Below are 20,905 nucleotides of genomic sequence, written 5' to 3'. Positions count from 1 at the left end.
ATAGGAAAGATTATATAAAATTTATGTTCAGTTGAGAACTGTCTGTATATTAAATACAAAAATCTTCTGAGCTTCATTTAGCTTACTGAGCTGAATCACATTAATACTACATCTAGCATCCCATTAATTTGAGACACTGTTGAAATGGTGGTAACTATGGAGTGAACTAATTGTCATAATTATACAGATTCATTATTTTTGTTCTCAGTAGAGACAGATTCTCTCTAATAGTGTAATTGGGGGTACAGGGTCTTCCCTCCCTGAAATATTTGAACAGTAGTTCTACGTATATAGCAATTCAAGATTTAGCCAACATAAGTCCTCCTGTCATCAGTGGTTTTGATGCTGAAGGAAAATTTTAGCTATAGTACCATAGGCAGTTCAGAGTCGATTTTATTTCTGAGAGACTGTACTGGAAAACTCAATAGGGACTTCTAATGAGAGGTCATACCTCGTCTTTCTCCCAGACTAGGACAGTTTTGCAGACAGTAAGTAACGATAGTATTATCAGATGAACTGTGTGCAGGGCGGAAATCCTGGAGGAAACTGGCATTGCACATGAAGCTGGGTGTCCAAGGTGTTACCCCCGTCCCTGGATTGAACAGCCTGCTGGTCCAATTTTGCCATGTGAATGGCTTTGGGTATTGGGAATATGTGAGCTGTATCTGCACACCTAATTCCTGAGCCCACAACTTCATCGCGCCGGCGCTGGAGGACTAGCAGTTTCGCTCTGAATTCCACCTGAAGTTCCCTCCCGCTGGTCGTAGACGAGAGGTGTCCTGCTCTAGCGACATCTGACAGAGAGAAATGACAACTGTTTAGGAAAAGAGGAGCTTTCTGGGTTTATTCATCGTTGGTTGACAGCTTATTCGCTACTGTATGGCTTTTAAAAGAAAATTTAAGAATTAAAAAAAAGTGAGAAAATGGAAGGAAAAAGTGGAGGGGAAGATAATTGATGTAAAAGAAATAAGCAGATACTTGTTCCAGAAAATAAACGCTTTAAATGTTCAGTGCTTCGTTTTGCTCAGCAAAACTTTAGCAAAGCCAGATGGGGTGTGAACCGTGCACGTAAAGATGTGTTTGGCCCTGTCATCACTTGGAAAGAAAAAACTCTTAATAAAAATCCAAGGAAAGCAGGTGCTGCACTGAATCGGTGTTGTAAGTCACCCACTGTTCTCTTAATGTAGAGCAGAATCAGTCTCCCAATGTAGTGTTTCTAAAATATGGCCCTGAAGGCTCCCATCTTTCAGGGGAAATGTAAAACTTGCCTCTTCTCTCATGACTATTGACGTTTTCACAGTGTATTAAGCTCTTAAATCAGAGGAGAAATCCGAATGGATACAAATGTTCTCTGCACAAAAATCATTATGAGATTCTGGTTCTACTCAAAAGCATGCAAAAAATAGATGTTTATATACAGTTCAATATTCCTGTAACATCACTGTGTCTCTCAAAATTCACTGCACAATTGCATGTGACTGAATACAGTCTTTGGAAAAAAAAGATTGTCTCTGTTTTTCAGTTCTCAGTAAGGCATATTTGAGTTTTAAAATGAAAACAACTTTCTCCTACAGCCTCACATATTATTTGCTACAGCATAGAAGGTGTTGGACTATTTTTATAGTGGTCATAGGCCCAAAAGCTTGCTTACAATTTAAACTACTGACAAGCTATGTGTTCTGAAGGGCCATCATCCAACAGAGGGGTTTCCCGACCGGGGTATTAGGCCAGTTTCAGTCTGCCACTTCGATTTGCAGAAAGAATCTCGTTTTCTCTGGTGTGAAATCAGAAACAGTGTAGAAGTATTTTTACTTGGAGATACATGAGAAGGTATGCTTCTTTCCTCCTGCATTTGCTTCTCAGCAGTCACGTAAATGAATCGCTGGTTCATGTTTAGCATTGACGTTAATGTAAGTTGATGGTAAAGTGCCTCCTTTCTGCCAAGTGCTACCTTTTATTTAGGTTCTCACAGCAGAAGCCTTCAGTCCTTACAGTTCTGCCAAACGTTTTCTGTATCCTGAATGACATCGGGATCTTTTTGCTGACACTGTTAAACTTACTGAAAGAGGCACATCCGTCCGTGATCTACTTAGAATGATGCCACATTAGTTTATCAGGACATTTGTTTAGTCTTCCTGTGGGAGCCAGATCTCAAAGTGATTGGCACATAAAGAATGATACTTCCCCCCCCCCCCCCCGAAGATGTATTGCTACATTACAGTAAATGCTTCCTTGGATCATATAAAATACTTTATCTAGACAACTTAAAGTGACAAGTTTTTGTATTGCTTGGTATTTGCACCAGATATCCAGTAGAACTGGACAGTTCAGGGCTCTTGATAATAGCTTCTTTTGGAGTTTTTCTCTTATGCGTTCCTAGTCAAAACTCAATCCAGTTGGGTAGTTCCAGCGTAACGGTAGCTGTAGGATAGCTGCCCGGATTCCTGTGTCAGAGGAGTTCGGTAAATGAAGTCAGGTTCTCGCCTTTAGACATGCCAATACATGGCCCTGATCAGGAGAGAGACCGAGTACAAAGTGGATCAAGAAGCAGAGCCTCTTGTTCATGAGCCGTATAGATCCATAGATTGATTGTGAAGACCGAAAAGTCTGTGCTATTTCTGTCTGTGATGTAACCATTCATTAAAGACTATGGAAGGTGATGTGCTTTACCGCTTAGTCTCTTTTACAAACACAGCACCCATTCCAGCTTTAAATTCACGTGTCAGCCTCATGTGCTGATAGCCAGAAATGGATAATCTGGAAGAGGTGGGTGGCTACAGGGTGCCAGAGGAGCTGATACGGCATTTGAATGGCGTGAGTCCAATTCATCTTCTGCATATCCCCAGAGCAACATTTTTACTGTCTTGGTTTGAAATAATCTGATCAGGAGAACTGATGCAGAAGGCCTAGTAACAGTGAAGGCCATTCAAAAATAAGACCCTTTTTTTACTCTAAGAGTTTTCGAGTGACTATACAAATAATTCAGAGTTGACTGAGCTGCATGTGTAAGCACAGAACATTTCAGGAGGAAATAAGGAAAAAAAAGAATGCCTTTTTGTCCTGAGATCCGATTTTTATTTTTTTAATCATTTTCAGTCCCTTAACTGGTTAAGGAACACCCAACTGAAACTTGGCGATTTATGTTACTGGCCTTCTTGATTGGTGGAGGCTGGCGTGTGGGTGGTGGGGATGTTGGCAGAGCTGGAAATCGTTTCCAGCCGTGCATGCAGGGGTGGCTGTACTGCACCAGGCCACTCTTCTGTCTGGTCCAGCAACGGTTGCTACACGTGGCAGAGACCCAGAGGAAGTCCTCCGATGGGCAGCCGTCAGACAGTTACACCTCAGGAGTCTGTTTCGGTTAGGCCCTGAAGCTTAACAACTGTCCTCTCTAAGGCTCTGTTCATGCATGTATGATCTCTGTTGTAGTTCTGGGTATTTAAATAGTTATGAATATGCAGTGTTTTCAGGATCTTGCTCAACCTGACAGTCTGGGGCAGTAAGTTGCTTAGCAAAATGATGCGTTAAGTAGAAAATGAACTTCCTCTTTCTATCAGGTTTCACGTTGCTTTTCCTGGATATCACTGACTGTCTCCATTTCTGTTTTAGGACGTAGCAGAGAGAAATCTCTGGTTTTCCTCTTCTAGACCACTCAGTAAACCACTTGGTTTTGGTGCATATTCTCTGCTACGCTCAGGTCCCTGAGGGAAAACGTTCAGGCTATTCATATAAGAACTTTTTTTCACATTTCTTGTTTTGTCTCAGGGCATTGTAGTGTTTGAGTGACTTCAGGGGATGACTTGAGGATGTCACCTTTCTTTGCAGAGACAATTGTTAATGAAAAACAAGTCTACCCCAGATCAGTTCCACAAAAGGAATGGGCTGCTCAGCTTGTGGTCAACTCATCTTTCATTAGGAGTTCCACCAGCATTACTGGGTCAGGTCTAGAGTGACAAAAGTAACCCCTCACTGACACAGCTAGCCCAGCAGACAATTTAAGTGGGGCCAAACACCGAGTCGATGATGATTGTCAGTATTGATTTAAAGCAACAGGCAAAAAGCTGAGATGATCTAAATGAACGATTGTGTACTTGTTTGATGGAGAAAGATGTGATTAATAATGTTACAGATGTGCATCAGTTGATCCTTGGGTAGGTAGACTTAAAATCTGAAAAAAAGAGTTGCTAGATAAAACATCCAGATAATCACTAGTCATAAGTAACATTTTTCACCTTAATGTGTTTTGTATTAATTCATTTTCCTGTTAATTATCCAGCGTAGATTGCTGGATGCTGGCTGAGGACACAAACAGGCATCTTCTGGAAGAACCACGCCAGAAAGTTTGAGTGCAAGGGTGTACAGAGACCTGGTTCATAATTAGAGCTCCAACACTTCACAGTGCTCTGGATAGGACAAATAACACTACCCAGAACTGTATAGCTCGAAGATGTTTATACATGGTTTAGTGGTCTCTCTTTTTTCCCCCAGAACAGCTCAGTGCTTGCGTATTCTTGCCAAGACCCTACCAGTGATTTTGTAGATGCCACTGCTTTGCCAATGAGTGCTGTAAGTCGCTTATAATGTTAAAGATTTGTACGTTAATTTTGTTTTATGTCTCTTCCTAGCTAAGAAATACAAAAAGGTTACTGGGAAAGAAATCTACTCAGACACTTTAGAAAGCACGCCCATGCTGGAAAAAGAGAAGTTTCCACAGGATTATTTCCCTGAGGTATGTACAGTCCCGTGGAGCATTCCCAAATACTGGGTTTGATTCTGGTTTGCTCTGATTACTTGAGTAGCTACTCTCAGTAATGTAAATAAAGTCAGAATCGAGTCTTGCTTTTTTAGTTGGTTGTTTGTCGGTTTCTTGTCACCTATAATATATGTTTCAAGTCATTGCGTGGATTTACCAAATTCAAATGGAGTTCTTTGTATAGTAGGAAATCCTCGTGAAGGATGGAGACAGTGATGAAAAGACTTGTTTGTGCGTTTAAAACCAAAGAAATAGCACACAGTGCCAACTGCAAGTCTGTTTAGGGGCGACTTACTCCTTGGCAGGGTGAGACGTGAGTTTGAATGGATTCCATTTGTATTCAGCGGCAGCAGCTCTGTAATCGTGGTTGCAGCGATACTGGTTTCTGTTCGGTACAGCTGGGTACTACCGCAGTCACTGCAAGCGCGGAGGGAAAAGGTGGTTTCTTGTTGGTGCAAGAATACACGTAACTTGAAAATATACTGATGTTTTCCTCTGACGCTGCCCTCGTACTCCCTTTTTTTGTCGTTCCCTTAAGAACTGGGGAGTGCTGCATGTTTGAAGTTGAAGGCGAAGGTCTTGTCAGGCCCAGAAACGCAGGCGTAGCTGAGGGTTTTCTTCCACTGCACCTGCAAGTGCAATTGCACATGCAAGTGCAGTCTTTGCCTGCAATTCTCTTCTTTGATGTTTACTTTAATTTGCTCAGTTTAAATTTCTTAAGAACATCTAGAACATGGGTGTTTAATGGTTAGTGTTTACTACAAGCCAAGTGAATAAATTTGTTGAATCCCTATAACATTTGTGGATCAAACAGGCATGTTACTACTTTAATATAAGGAAGAACTAAATAAACTTTAAAAATTAATTTAGAATTTGTAAACATACACACTTAGAGATATTTACGTAGTGCACGTGTGCTTGGAAGAGCATTGCATAAATAATTACGGGGTTGATGTGATGTAGATTATTCTTTTTCTTGACTTTGATACTAAATTACTTATTTTTATATTCTATATCTCTGTACTTGAAGGGAAACTGCCTTTGACGTTATTTTACTAGCTTTTACCTCCTGTGAATAAACATCTTGAATAATTCTTTAAGTTAAGTGTTATATCATTTTGAAGGAACCTCAAGCGGTTACTCAGATATTTATGTTCTCCTCCGTCAGCAGTAAGCTGTAGCGGTATGGGTGATTGACAACGTAAGTAGGAAGCGAACAGTGCTGCTGAATGATTTGACTGTAACAGTGAGAGCACTGAACAGCAGTGTGTGAGCACTCTTACCGCGCTTAACAGCCATAGGCCAAATTATGGATTGTTCACTGATACCCAGGAAGAATTATTTCCATCGTTATTTCACTGCTGTTGTTTCATCATGAGACTGGCAAATTTGTAACTTGTTCAGCGTCGTTTAGTACTGCCTCTTAGATGAACAATTCCTCACAGTCTCTTGGAGACGTGGCTGAGTAGCGGCTTTCCCACACCGTTTTGTGGACCGGGGATCGTGTTCGCTTCTTGTGGCTGCTCAGGGGTCAGTTGTTCCCGCGTTTGCGTTTGGAGCAGTAGCTCCCATATTCAGTGCACCCTGCGGCGCTGCTTTAGGTACAGGACTATTAGGCCCAGAACCCAAGAAGCAGCTAAATCCCTTTTGAGGATCTGACGCCTTCGTACTGTTCCCATTCGTTACGTTACCTTAAATGACTTTTCTAAGGAGGAAGCACCGCATTCTGGCGTGTCAGGGATACTGTTTACCTGGAGGAGGAATAAATAGGAAAAGAGAAAATCCACGAACACTGGCAATTAAGTTATGAATGAATCCCTGAAGCACCTTGAAAGCTGAGTTCTGTTCCTGCACACAGCACAATTCCTTGTAACAGGGTTGCGGCAAGACTCGTAGAACAGTCTTGTTCTTGTGCTGCGGGATTTACCCGTTTTATTTCAGAGCTTTGCACAGTGGGAGAGGAAAGGGATATGGGCTCTCCAGGACTACAGTAATGCAGATAATAGCAGCATCGATATTTACAGTCCTGTGACTTTCCATGCTCATTTGGCATGCAACCTAGCACAGACCAAACCAGCATATTTTTCATGTGACTCGAAAAGTTAGAAAATAATTATGATGATTTTTACACTACACTGTTTTCCATTTGGGACTGAAGACCAAAGAGTCCCTGAAGCACACGAGTACAGCAACATCAAAAAAACAACAGTGACATAGTTTTGGTTCTCGTATACATGTTTCTATTTTTAAAGCTAAAATTAATCGTCACCTGTTTTCGTCCTAGACAAGTGTTGGTAATAACGATGCTAATTAAAAGACCACAAAATAATGCGTATTTTGAAAATTTGAGTTGACACAGCAGAACGCATGAGCAGCATATCTGTCCAAACATTACATTTACATGCTCTTGTGTGTTTTAGCCAGACTTCTCATATCACATTTACAATGTTTTGTGTGAGAAATGGTTTAAGACTGATTTCTTTTTATTACTGCTGCTTACGGATGATCTAAAAGTAATTACAATGATTGAGGCATAATGCAATTCAAAATAATTACAGCCCACTGCATATAAAACTAACAAAACTTTCTGTCTTGATTTATGGGTCCTCTTGGCTAGGCATAAGACTCAAATGATGCCTCTGGGAGCAACACTCCAGATAATGTTAGGCCATTTAAAAAAAAGCAGATTTGTGTAGTCTATCAGGCCTGAGTAATTTTTTTTTTCCCATAGTGAGAAATTGGTTGTTACCATAGATCACAGATACTGCTCAAAGCTCTTATGAAAGATGAATTAATTTCACTAATGCTTTAATGCAAACCTTTCATGGAGAAGGCTGTATGGTGATAACCTTACTGCGGTCTCTCCTTTCTCAATGATGATTTATGTTGTCTTTTAGTAGATGAAACTGCCTGTATTCACAATCCATCTGCTGGCTAAAGGAATCCTATTAACAGAGGATCTGAGAAGAGACTTAATACTGTAAGGTGAAAGATGTGGTATCCCCTTTCTGGGACATGAAGTAGGAATTTTTTTCTTATTTTAAAATGTAGATACCTCTCTGAGAGTGTACAGATGATCTGTATCATCTCTACCTGGTTTTATGCTGGTTTACGATGGTGGATCAGCTAGCAACTATAAAAAATAAAAATAAAGATTGTTGCTTTGAAATCTGAAATAAGAAATTATTTTCTCTTTCCTCCTTCCCAAGCTATTGTTCTTCTTTAAATTCTGTTTCCAAAAGTTTCTTCTTTCCAAATACTGTGTTTGGAAATACTAAAGCGCATCAACAATCCAGAATATGTAAGGCATGTTGTTCAGCTGCAGTATATATCTAAGGTGAAGGGTGACGTTTTTATATTTAAGATGTTAAACAGTGGTTCAACTACTGGCTGTATTCGGTCCAGAGCCTACTAACGTTTGCATTCTTAATGTTAAATAGACAAATTATTAATAAGTGAATTATTTATCAAAGTTAAAGGAATTAAGTAAGTGTGTTCAAGTTATGAGTACCTAAAGGTAATTTACAGGTTGGAGTGGGGGAATATACAAATTACACAGTAAAACAAGTGGCATTGTATGATACAGAGGCATAGGTGTCCTTGCTCTGTTCAGCCTGGGCTGGGTAACGTTCCCCAGCACGAGCTGAAGTACCTCCCCAGTCTCCTGTGCTGGCTGTTACTTGGGCCAAGTAAAAGGCCCAGACCATCATGTTTCCGTCCCCCACTGTTGCTTTTCTAACTATTTTAAGTCATATGCTCCAACGATAATATAATTTGGCTGTATAGATAAGTCCTAAAGAAAATCTTAATTGGAAGGGAATGTGGTCAAATGCTGAGTTAGGCCTGTCCTGACCACAGCAGCAAATACGCTGCGAGAGCGGGGCTCTGATTTTGTCATGTGGGGACAGGTCATGTAACCTTGCTGTTGGCAGTTCTGTGTCATGTTGTCATCGTGCTGCTATTACCTTAATAGTACACATTTTATTATTGTAATTATCTACCTTTAATGACTATTTTATAAAATAAGCTTTGTAATGACTCTTTGTGATCTCAGAAAAAGTGAAATGAGCTACAGAATTACTATCATATTTTTGGATTAGGCGTCTAAAATTTTGGTCCATTGGTTATACTCCTATCAACCCTGAATTCTGCTGTTCCAAAGAAAGGAATTCTTACAGACTTAAATGTTCTTTGGAGAGTTTGGTGAGATATAGGAGGAAAAAAGAAGGTGCCTCGTAAAATAGAAGAAATCTTGTATCTTGACAGTGGAGGTGAAGTGTGAGAACAGGCTGGTAGTCCGTGTTGTGCTTTCAGATGCATACCATTATTTCCAGCTGGTTTTGGCGATGACCTAGGCTGGAGCATTACGCTTCAGCTGCTGGCAGGGTCAGGCCCCTCTGACTTCACATCCCTGCTCCTGCGTTCCCCTTTATCCACTCGGTCCTTTGAGGTTGTCCAACAGATGAAAAAGGGGCCCCTGAAACCTCTGCCCCACCGCGTGTGTACTCGTACCCGTGGCTTCCACAGGCCGCCTGCCAACTTGACGTGGTAACTTACAACTTTCTTACAAATAAACACTTAACTTGATCTTTCTTTCAAAAGTTGCGTCGTTATTGTATTTCTGTCTTCTAAAATAACTTTTAGTGAGGAAATCATGTATTGCTACTGATCGGCTGCTTCACTGGTGGTGTGCGTAGGAAGAAGCTGACAGCAGCAGTGATTTGCATGTCCCATGGTTTGGTATGTAAAAATAAGTGGAGCAAGTGTCGGTTTTATCAGATGTTTCTTATATTTGCTTACATCATGCACAGATGCTTCAATGTGGTCTTCCAATAGATATATTCTTACTAAGTTCTTTATACTGTATTTTCTGGTAAATAAAGGGTAATGAAAGCATTATGTGAAAAAGCAAATTATCAATTAAATGATTACACTGCATAATAGACCTTGTCATTAGGTTGATTGGCTTCATATTCTTAAGCTCTCACCATACATTTTTTTGATCAGTGCCATAGATGTTTTCATTTGCAGACTTTTAAATTTATGTAATGACTTCTAAAAATCTTTGGCAGTAAAAATATGACTGATAGTGCTGTTACAATGCTTGATAGTGTTCAAAGGCTGAATTGGGCTTGAGGTTTCCATATACTGCGTGTTGTTCTGAAATACGGGGAAATTAGAAAGGTACTTTGAACAGTTTGTATACAAACTCCTAAAAACACAAGGGCATAAATTCTTTAGTTCTGTAAACTGATCTAAGGAAAGAAAGGAAGCAATTTTGGGGCAGGAACTACATTCTGCATGGTTTTTATGGAAAGTTGTCATAATACACGCTCCTTTTCCTGGCTGGTTAAACATTGAGCGTATCGTGAGTACGTGAAACACAGGTTCCTGCGTGCGGCTTTGAGGAGGAGTTGTTCTCGCCGAGGTGATGCGGCCCTGTTAACGCTGAGCATCGCTCGGCGGCTCAGTTGTTCTTGCTGGTCGGTATTCAGCTGCTTCATGGGCAAGATTCCCCGTCTTCCTCTGAACTGCGGTGTTCCTTTAAGAAGCTGCAATTACACTGCAGTCATTGCCACTTTAATATGTCTTTCCTTCATGCCCCTGCTTTGTATGGTTGAATAAACCCTTGCTGGGTCACTATTTAATTTGATATGGTCCCTCTCAGTAAAATGATGGAGAAAAGATGAATTAAGGCTCTGTGCTAGTCATTATCAATCATGGTTTGTGTGCATTACTTATTGCTCACAGTGCTTTTTGACATTAGCCCTCTATAACCTCTCTCTTCATGTTAATGTTGTCTGGAGGTCCTTTTACCCGATGTTGCAGAGGTTATTTATGTAGGTGGTGTTTCTAGGGGTTTTTAAAAGGTCAGCACGATCTCCTGAGAGACTCTATTCACAAAGAAAAGGCTGGCAGAATGTAACTACAAGTTTTCAAATTGTGATTTAAAAAAAAAAAAAATTTAAGGACTTCTAATAGGTGTCAGAATTTCAGTTACACTTACTAAAGTAAATTTTTGGCAAAATAGCCTCTAATACGTACTACTGCCCTTAAAACCAGTGTTTGCAGTGTATGTGTGAGGAAACACCAAGCTAGGATAAGAAATCCTTTATTTTACCATGTCATGAAATATAAATTGTGTTGCAAATACCTTTTAATTGGCTTGTATCGGTGTAGGCTTGCATGAAACAGAACAAGGCAGCGGTGCTGAGGGTTGGGCATACTTTATACTGGTATTGCTTGTGTTGGTGAGGTCGTCAGTGACGGACTCAGAATAAAGTCCTGTGGGATGGCCTGCGGAGAAGTGGATGATGACTGACAGCAGGACCCTTGGTCTCATACACTTTGGTTGCACAAAACCTTAAGCTAATTGTACGTGCGTGAGCCCCTGGCAGCGGGCAGGGCACGTCCGAGGGAGAAAGGGATCTGGCTGATGGCATTGCGAGGCTTCTCACTGCCGTCTTAAAAGGGAGAGGTTCCTGGGGGCTGGGAAAACACAAATGTCACAGCCGTTTTCCAGAAGGGTCCCAGGTGGCCTCTCCTCAGTCGTGGGAAGATGATGGAGCAAACCTTCCAGATGACCAGTTGCATGGACAAGGGGCGTGCCGTGGATGTTGTGTGCCTTGACTCTAGCAAGGCCTTCGATGCAGTCTCTCGCAGTATCCTCGAAGGCCAGTTGGTGACGTGTGCTGGGTAGGTGGAGTGTAAGATGGCCGGCAAGCTGGCCATCTTACACTCCACCAGGCTCACAGGGTGGTGAACAGAGTCCAGCTGGCAGCTGGTGGTGGTCCTCAGGGGTCGATGCTGGGATCTGTACTGTTCAACACCTTTGGTAACAGCTTGGACAACAGGATGGAGCGCACGCTCAACTTTGCAGACGGCGTCAAGTCGGGGGAGCAGTCAGTATGCTGGAGGGCAGGGCTGCTGTTCAGGGAGACTTCAACAGGCTGAAGAAATGGTCTGACAGGAACCTCATGGAGTTCAGGAAAGGTTGATGCCAAGCCTTGTCCCTGGGATGGGATAACCTCCTAAAGCGGTACAGGCTGGAGGTGACTATACAGAAAACAGAAAAGGACCCGGATCTTGTTGGACAGCAAACTAAACATGAGCCAGCACTGTACTTCGGCAGCAAAGGCCAGCAGCATCCCAGGATGTGTTAGGTCCCAGGAAGGGACTCCTCCATCCGATTGGCACTCCGAGGCCACGTCACATCTCCAGCATCTTGTTTGGGAACCCCTGTTCCAGACGGACGTGGGCAAACTGGAGCAAGCACAGCAGAGGCACCTCTGGGGCTGGAGCTCGGGATGTGGGAGAAGCCAGAAAGCCCGTCTGTGCTGCCAGGAGAGGGAGGCGATGGGGGACCACGCTGCTGGCTGCAGTGGCCAGCTGGTGGCTCTTGAGCCATGGGGCCAGGTGCCTCTGGGTGGTGGGTGGTGTGCAGCAACAGGGCAAGGGGCAGCGGTCATCAGCTGCAGCAGGGGAAAATCTGACTAAATCTGGGAAGAGATTTCACCGTGGGGGTGAGCAAGAGAAGAGGGGCCCAGAGAGGTTGTGGAGTCGCTGACCTTGGAGATGCTCAAAACCCTATGTATGGCCCTAAGCCACGTGATCTACTTGGCCATGTTTTAATGTTTCATCTTTTGAAGTACCTGTTATGTTGCCCAAGAGGAAAATAGCGAATGAAAAATGACAGCTTGATTGAAGACATTATCTTGGGCCACATCATAGGCTTGGACTATTTGATTTTAAGTTCTATGTATTGTTCTTCAGGAATTAAAAGTTCAATATAGTTATTTTTAAGAATGATATGACAGAGCTCCCCTTTTTTGATTGAGATTAGATTTAAGCCAATTGTGAATGCTTTTAGCATTTAACGTTCTTCATGGTTTTGCTTTTGAATAAATGTTGACATTTTGCCAAATCTCAACTTGTGACTGTGCTGTCATGATCATCACAGAAACTGTGATAGAAGAGACCTTACTGGATTATGGGATTTGTAGTTCAGCCATGAAAGCCGGACTTTTAGGAAGATTTGGTGGGTTAGCCCTCCAGCCAGCCATTCCCTGGCTGACCAGAGTGACTGCTGGATCTACAGAATAGCTTATTTTTCAGTGTTGAAAAAAAATATATTTACAATGAAGTAGATATTTATTCACAGTCACCACAGAGTTTTTCTCAGTAGAGCTGCAATTCAAGAAAAATCAGAAGTTGGGCTCTCCTAAGACAAAAGTAATAAGGATTCAGAGAAATTAGTTCCCCTCTGAATGTATCCATCAGCTGGATTTGAGTGAGCTCTTAGCATGTCCTCCCCGAATACGACCTTATTAGACCTAAGCAAATTTACTTGCTTTCAGAAGCAAATTTACTTGCTTTCAGATGGCCCCCAAAACATTTAAGCATCTGTAAGCATCAGCAAACAACTGGTGTTAATTACTAAATGTCTCAAAACCACTTACCCCGTCTGTAGTGACAGAACCGATGCAGTCAGCTGCCAGGAGTCCCCAGGCAGATCTGCGGGGCGGGGTGTTGTAAACCTCGCGTGTGCTCAGGAGAGAAGTCCAGTTCCTCCTGTGAGCCTTCTGGGTTTGGGAGGTTTTTCTCCTTTTGTCTACAGGAAATCTTTACATTTAGCTAAACGTGTGTTTTGTTAATTTATTTTATTCCCTCTTAATATATGTCCTGTGAGCTACTGAAAGCCAACTCTAAGTAGAGACATAAGTCAGGAACAGAAGGCGGCTGTTCATTGTGTGTCCGCAGTGCCAGAATAGGAATTTTGATTCGCTGCGTAAAGGACGCGGTGGTTAGTCACCGTTCCTGGACTCGGCAGCCTGGAGAGGGCTACTCCCTTGCGCTGCCCACTGCTCTAGCCGGGCCGGGCTGGCGCAGTTTGTGCAGGAAAAGCCCCCGGCCTTCCTCGGCAGGGCCGGCACAGCGGGGTCCTCGGGTAGGCAGCCAAGCTGCGTGTTCCCTGCGGCTCTCGCGGTAAAATTTGGCTCTGGCAGCCTGTGTAGGAAGGTCCCACAAGCCTGCGGAAAGGTGGTTCTGAAACTGCCACCTGAAGTAAGAAACACTAAAACCAGGTTTCCCAAAATCTGGAGTACATAACTGTGCGTAAGCTTTGTAGACAATTTTTTACTTCTTAGTTTTGTAGCATGTACGTAACACTTTTTCCACAAAATTACAAGCTCTGAAGTTGTGTGCAATCAATGAAATAAGCTGCCATTTTCAAGTAACTTTGCACATTTTCCCGGGTTTGGCTAGAAGAGAACAACTGCATATCAGTAAATAGTTTTCATATTCAAGCTTTCAAGAATAAGCTATTATTTATTCAATAAAATAAACACTTTAAAATCTTCATAACCTGCATATTTTGAATGCAAGGAGAACGCCAACGGGAAAGGGGCCCTAGCAGAGGAGCGGTGTTATGTCTGGTTGGTCTTGACTGCATCTACCGCGTTTGTGCCTGAAGAGGGGAGGAGGGGGGAGATAGGGAACGGTGACCTGAAGGGTGGTCCGAAAACAGCCCGTTTAGGTTTTGCGAGGCACTTCGCTATCTCAGCTGTATTTGGGACTTTAAAATTTCATGAGGACTGTCTGCTCACGGTGAGGTGGATAAATACATCCGGCAAGTCTCTTCTGAAGGCAGTGCCTTAGGAGAGCGGTACCCCTGAACGGGGGGGATGCTCTGCTGTGGCTGGCACTTTATTCATAATAAGGAGTTGCAGTCTTTTGCGACAAAATCATTGGCATCATTATTTAGGCCTGCCTGGTGCCATATTCATTACCAGAGAACATTAGCCTAGCCCCACATTCATTGTTAACAGTGAATAAATAGGATGCAGAATCATGTCTTTTTGTGGGAGGTTGTAATTTATGGCGGTGGCTTAGGAGTGGTGCTGAAAAAATCCTTTTGCTGTATCATAAGTGCCACACGTTGGCATGAGCTGATTTGTGGCTTTCTCGCCGACGTTGCAGTTTTGATAAATGTAATGCTTTACCATTATTTAAATTCCCCTTAACTTTTCTAGAAATATTGGGTGGGTTGGCTCAGCAGGAGAAATAGCTTTCTAGCAGATCTCATTCATTCTAATTTGATGTAAATCTCTGACAACATCTTACAGTTCAGGTAAAATTACAAAGAAGCCAAGACATTTGTGCAGAGGCAGTAAGAATTTGCTGGTTTAGGCTAAGCATAAATACAGTTATAAAACTTTCCTAATTGGTTATCTTTCATCTATAAACAACTACCAGGGCTTATATTAATTTTACACATAAGTTTATAACTGCTGCAGGACCAAAAATATAAATAATTCCAGGATTTATAAGAGACACAGTATACATTTTCAAGGTGCCTCAGTTGGTGTGTAGTGCTTATTAGTTACAGCATATGGATGAACGTCATTTTATTTTGTTCTCCGTATAAGGACATTTCACTTTCACAGTAATCCTTTACTTAAGGTGACTGGTTCTTATTTGCTTATTTTTCAGTGCAAGTGGTCCAGGAAAGGTTTCATTCGAACAAGATGGTGTATTACTGATTGGTAAGTTGCATCTTGAAGTTATTTCTGATTATGTGTATATTCTGTATGTTTTTGTTAACAACTATTTCGAAGAAGGTATTCATATGTATAGATTGGTCTATTCATAGAACAGATTGGTTCCAAAACAGTTGCTTTGCTTCAGTATTTATTGAACACATAATGCTCAGTAAGTTGTAATGACGCATAACAAAATGCGATGTTAATGCTCACATGTATGTGCAATCAGCATGGGATAATTCAGGTCATAGGCAACCTCTCAATCAAGCATGATCAAAAAAGCTTGGCGTCTGTGACGAAGGCCACGGGAGTCACAGTGTGGAGCTACAGGCGTCCCCCCGCTGCTGCTCCCCATCACGCCCCATACGGCCGAGGCTCTCCGGCGTCTCACCTGGGTCAGACGCCTGTGCCTGGGCGTATGCAGCCCTCACCTCTGGGACTTCTAAGGAAAGAGATTGTTCTCTATGAACTCTTGAAGCCAGCCCTTTAAGCCCAGTCCAGTTTCCACTGAAGTCAGTGGAGGGACCCTACCTTTAAGGAATTCAGCTTTTTAAAACCTGTTCCTACTATGTTACTTCTGCTGGAACAGAACTTTTTATTTGTCGTACGCAGGTCAGGATTCCCATTTTAAACCCAAGGCATGGTCCTGTTCTCTGTGAGGTTGGTTATTTTCATCCTAGAGTAGAATAACGCACATGGCAGCCCAGCACGAGCAGGGTTTGATGGAGGGGCAGCAGGGAGCAGGCAGCACGCCTCTCTCCTGTGCGCTCGTAGGCTGCTGGGGAGACGTCCCACTGAGCAAGACTTAATTAAGTTCAGTGTAACCTGGCTGTAATCAAAGCAGAGAGAGTTCCTCATAAGATGTGTTGTGAAAGTCTACAGAAGAAACAAACATTTTTTGCTCTTGGGATCATCCAGCAGCCTAAAGAGGTGGCGGCTGAGGGGAGCAGACAACTATATGAAAATAGAAGTTGAACGTCATTACGGTGTTACACGCTAGATGACTGTCTTTGGAAGAAGCATTGCCAGCCAGCGTTGACAAGAGGTGTATCTCATAACTGAAGCTATTTACTATCTGTGTTTGAAAATGCTATCTTTAATAACAGTAATAGCAGTAACAGTAGTAGTGTATGTTGGGGGAGCAGCTGATTGTGCAAAGCACTATACCTGAGAGAGCTCGAAAATTTTCCTTGTCTTAACACAAGGAGAGCTCAATAAACCCACAGATGATTCAGGTTTCTCTAGTCCTATCTGGAAATCTGACCATACCTCTTACCATTTAGTCATAGTTCTGGTCTCTACTGCTTATTTATGTTATAGTCACCTAAATGTATGTGAACGTTCAACATTTTTTCCTTCCTCCTGTGGTCGTTACACATCTTAAAGTTGTAAGTTTGATTTTAAATTCTGATGAATGTTCACACAGGCTGACTTTTGAGTGCTGAACAGTGTTGTTGCTTGTTTGTGTAAGCATGTTTATTAGATTAAGCAAACAGTTTGTGAAAAATGAAAAAGCAGCAGGTTTTCTCCTTTTACAGACTTTTGACCCAGAAATCAGGCAGGCAGCTATGGGATAATGTAGGTTCTTGTTAATTTTCCAGATCCATAGAACATGGGATGTGACTCCAGCAGTAGAGGTCTGCAGAGTGGGTATTTAGCACCAATTGCTGATCTGGCCGTTCCTCTCATAGCATGACTTTTCCAGGTTCCGTCTCTCCTATCCTCTTGGATTTCCTCTTTGCAGAAAAAATAATGTGAATTTATTTTTAGGCCCTTCCAAGAAAAAAAGTGTTCTTCAGAGATAGATTTAAAGGAAATGTTTTCTTGCAGGTTGATAGTAAAAAAGGATAGTTCCTGGAAGGAGCAGTCTGTAGCTAGATGTTCTGGTCAGATAATACACTGTGCTTACGTTTCCTAAGGGTATATTGGGAAGTAAGAGTGAGGAGGCTCACAGCTTTTTCTGGTCTGTAATGAGGTGAGCTATGGTGGCAGTTTTGTGTCTGGAATAGTCTGCGATTATGATCCCCATGATCTAACAAGATGTCAGATGTTTCTAATGAGAAGTTGAAGGGGCAAGTTACTGTTAACAATTTCTGGAGAATGAAAGTGAAATATTACGGAAAATACAGGGGGTTAGAAAATACACCTAATTAGGTCTAAGTGCACGATGTGTCTGTTCATGGTATGGTACGTGTTTAAACCCAGTCTATGTGCTTATGCATATAACAAAGTTCTGGCCGTTTTCATAATCATGACTTTTGATCTATACATTTCTACATGCTAATAGTTCAATAAAAATATAGCCAGGAGACTTGTTGTTAATGCTTCCCTGTGAATCCTTGCAGGGAGCTATTAATTTTCCCTGCTTAAGGAAACATCATTATAGAATGTACCTCATGCCAAAAACAGGGCTTCCAAAAACCAAAAAAAGTGACCTTAAAAGATTTCAGAGAACTGTTCTCTTTTTCCTCTGTGATTCAGTGATCTGCCCCACTTGAGTTCCTCTGTGAATCCAGGTTTTTCACATCCATCCATTATTCTTCATTAGCTTATCTTTAGTGTGAACGAAGAATTAAGGAATCTTGGGGCACTCTGAGATTTCACTTTAAGAAAAAACGAGAGATCTACGTAACTGCATGGACTTTTTTTGCCCCCCTTTTTTTTTTAGTATCTTGAATATAAGGAGGGTGGTGGTATTTATTTCTATTCCAATAGTTTGTAGTGTTATTGTTAATAGGTGCAAGATAGTGCCCTGAATGCATTACAGTCTTAAATACAGTTTACATATATAGTCCATATTTGGTAGGGAGGATGTAGTAGAGAATACATATATAAAATGTAGGTATGGCACCAACCTAGGAATGTTTGCAAGTATATCGGAGGTCAGAATCAGCAATCAAAATTGTTTTGATATTTTAGAGAAAGTAGGATTGCAAGATTAAAGTCAGGGAAGTGCAAAGCATTGCACTTTGAGAGGAGAATTCAAAAGCACAAATACAATATTGGGAATAACTGACTCATTACCCATACTGTAGAAAAGGATCAAAGGAGAAGAAATTGAATATGGTTCATTATTATCTTACTGAGATATGTTAATAGAGACATCATGTGAAGGACATGAAGGGGGAAGGTATGGTAATTATTTAACTGAGTGCTGCCAAGGTCTTTGATAGAGTACCTGTCTTGTTTTGAGTGCTGTGCTTTAGGTAAGCTGGAAAAAGAACAGGAGACTCAAGGATGGTAGGACTATTTGCGTAGGAGGTGAAAAAAATTGGCTCGCCACGTCTGGGAGACTGGTTGCTGTCTGTCTCCCCGGCAGAAAGGGCGGAAGGAAATCAGTTTCATTTGCAGGACAACAGGTAATATGACGAGAGGTTTAATTTAAGGACAGGGAAATTCTAGGTGGAAGGTCCTTCATTAGAAAGGTTTAAGAACAAGCAGTTTTTAGGCAAACGGGGATGGATTATCGATGCCTTCACACAGGAGGTGAGTTAGTGACACGAGGTCTCTCCCTGTCCTACTGGGATTCTCTCTGTTTATCCTTCAGACAGACAGGAATGGGCATCTCGAGCCATCATCTCCAGATTATGGTTTGTAGTTACGTACTAATTATATATCTTAATACAAAGGTTAGAAGGACTGCTTTATCATCACTGTGAGTTCATTCAGCAAGATACACTGGTCCCTGTAGCCAAAAAAACCCCACCAGTATCTTTGGAAGAGGCCTTTGTGCCGGCTGCTCGGTGGCCTGTGTATCTTTATCGTGCATTCGCTGTTTTGACTGCCGTTACTTGCTGCGTCCAGATCCGTTCCCTGACGCCGTCAGGATCTGGGGAATCTCCCTGCGCACAGCGGGGGTTTCCGCTTGATACCTCTCTCTGCCAAAGTCTGTTCCCATGTTCTCACTGGCAGGCTGCAAACTCCTTTTTGAACATGAGGTATGTTTGCCTTCTCTGTTGTTTTTTATCTCCACACCGAATTCTCATAAAAGAGATGTCTGTACACAGGACTACTAATGCAAAGTCAGTATGATTTAGCCGTTTGTTCAAATTCAAAATGCTTGGCTCCTACAAAGGGAAAAACTGATTTTTAAATCTGAAATCCCAGGCAAGGTAATACAGTCAGATGATGGGGCTGAGCTGTGGTTCACCTCACAAAGGGGACTGAAACCTCACTAAATGGACCTTTCGTTAGCAGTAAGGCCAAGGGAGAGGGAAGACACTGAGAGGACATTCAGTGGATTTTGCTGGGAAGAGGCAGCTTGAAATCCATAGGTGGCTCTGGGCTAAGCCCAAATGGTATTCATCAGTGAAGCAGAGAAAGGAGAACACGTGCTTTATTGCTTTATCTAGTAGCATCTCTGCATTTAGCTTATCCTAAGGTGGAGAACGCATGGGTTTGGAGCCCTTTGCAAATCATCAGTGTGTGTCTGCAACTACTATTGAAGATAAGAGCTGCCAGAAGGGGGTATAGCCACAAAATACACGCTCCTGGAAGAGCAGCCCTTGGCTGAGGAGCATTTCTGTGGCCATCAGCATTGTTTCAAGGGGTCTCGGACAGGAAAACCAAGAGCCCGTATGTCTGTGAAGGGGAGCTGACAGAGATCCTTTGTCCGTGGGGTATGCCTGAGCTGCCAAGGCCAGGAACAGTACTGGGGCATACTTGGACAGAGAGCTTAAAAGGGGTCTAGTATGACCGCCCCCATCCCGCCTAGAAATGTCAGCGAGACTGGACTGTGGCACTTAGAGCTGTGGCGGTTCCATTTTGCCTCTACTCTTCCCATAATGTCTTTTCTCATTTAAGTGCTGGCTACTTTTGATCAGCTACAACCAAATTTTGCCAGCATTTTTTCTGAATGTGAGAATAAAGCATTTTAAATAGCCTTGTTTCTTAGAACAGTCCTCTAGGACAGACTTACCTCTACTCTGGTATGTAATTTCTGTTTCTTCATAGTTTAAAAGAAGTTTGAAGAAATGTATTCAGTTACACCCAAGAAATTTTTTACCCTTGTCAGTCCAATGCTAGTATAATAATTATTATGTGTATTTGTGGAACCTACCCAAAATGTATTTTTTGAAACACCAAAATTGTGCCCTCGAAGTGCAACAGCTTTTTTAGCACATAGCAGTATTATGCATGTAGGAGCTTTCTGGAGGTGCTGGAGGGACCTCCTTTCCAAAACATAACGTTGTCAATGCTGTCCCTTCAGTGTCCCTTCTGGAGCTTCACAGGAGACGCCTTTCCTTCAGTCCCTCAATGCAGTATGCAGGAATTCCTGCATACACTGGGTTGTTTGAGGGGGTTTTGTTAGGGCGGCGGTGGGGTGGTGGTGTTGCTAAATCTGTGTGAAAAGAGTATTCCACGTTTTCTAGTTTCATTGTGACTCGCCATGTCCCATCACCGAAAGAGCTTAATAGCAAAGCTGAGAGACAGTAGTTTTTAAAAATGCAGACCAGGTCTTTAGGACACAAAAAGCCACAAGCAGAGCAAATACAAAGCAGAATGCCAACTTGACGGTGGTGAGGCACTGGCACGGGTTGCCCGGAGAAGCTGCGGATGCCCCATCCCTGAAGTGTTCACGGCCAGGCTGGATGGGGCTCTGAGCAACCTGGTC

The 20,905-nt window shown here is 42.3% G+C and overlaps 1 protein-coding gene across 4 annotated transcripts in view; it reads left to right on the top strand.

Annotated features, from left to right (window-relative positions):
* The window catches only part of INPP5A (inositol polyphosphate-5-phosphatase A), a 262,040-nt gene that overhangs the window by 141,168 nt on the left and 99,967 nt on the right, over window positions 1-20,905 (top strand). For all 4 annotated transcript variants that reach the window (XM_075504269.1, XM_075504266.1, XM_075504267.1 and 1 more), the window contains exons 6-7: window positions 4,623-4,726; window positions 15,242-15,294. In XM_075504269.1, coding sequence (XP_075360384.1) covers window positions 4,623-4,726; window positions 15,242-15,294 — 157 coding nt within the window. The remainder of the gene's footprint in view (window positions 1-4,622; window positions 4,727-15,241; window positions 15,295-20,905) is intronic.

The sequence above is a fragment of the Mycteria americana genome, chromosome 6, assembly GCF_035582795.1.
Source record: "Mycteria americana isolate JAX WOST 10 ecotype Jacksonville Zoo and Gardens chromosome 6, USCA_MyAme_1.0, whole genome shotgun sequence".
Classification (NCBI taxonomy): domain Eukaryota; kingdom Metazoa; phylum Chordata; class Aves; order Ciconiiformes; family Ciconiidae; genus Mycteria; species Mycteria americana.
Note: the sequence above shows the minus strand (reverse complement) of the source record. Positions and strands in the feature narration are given on the sequence as shown.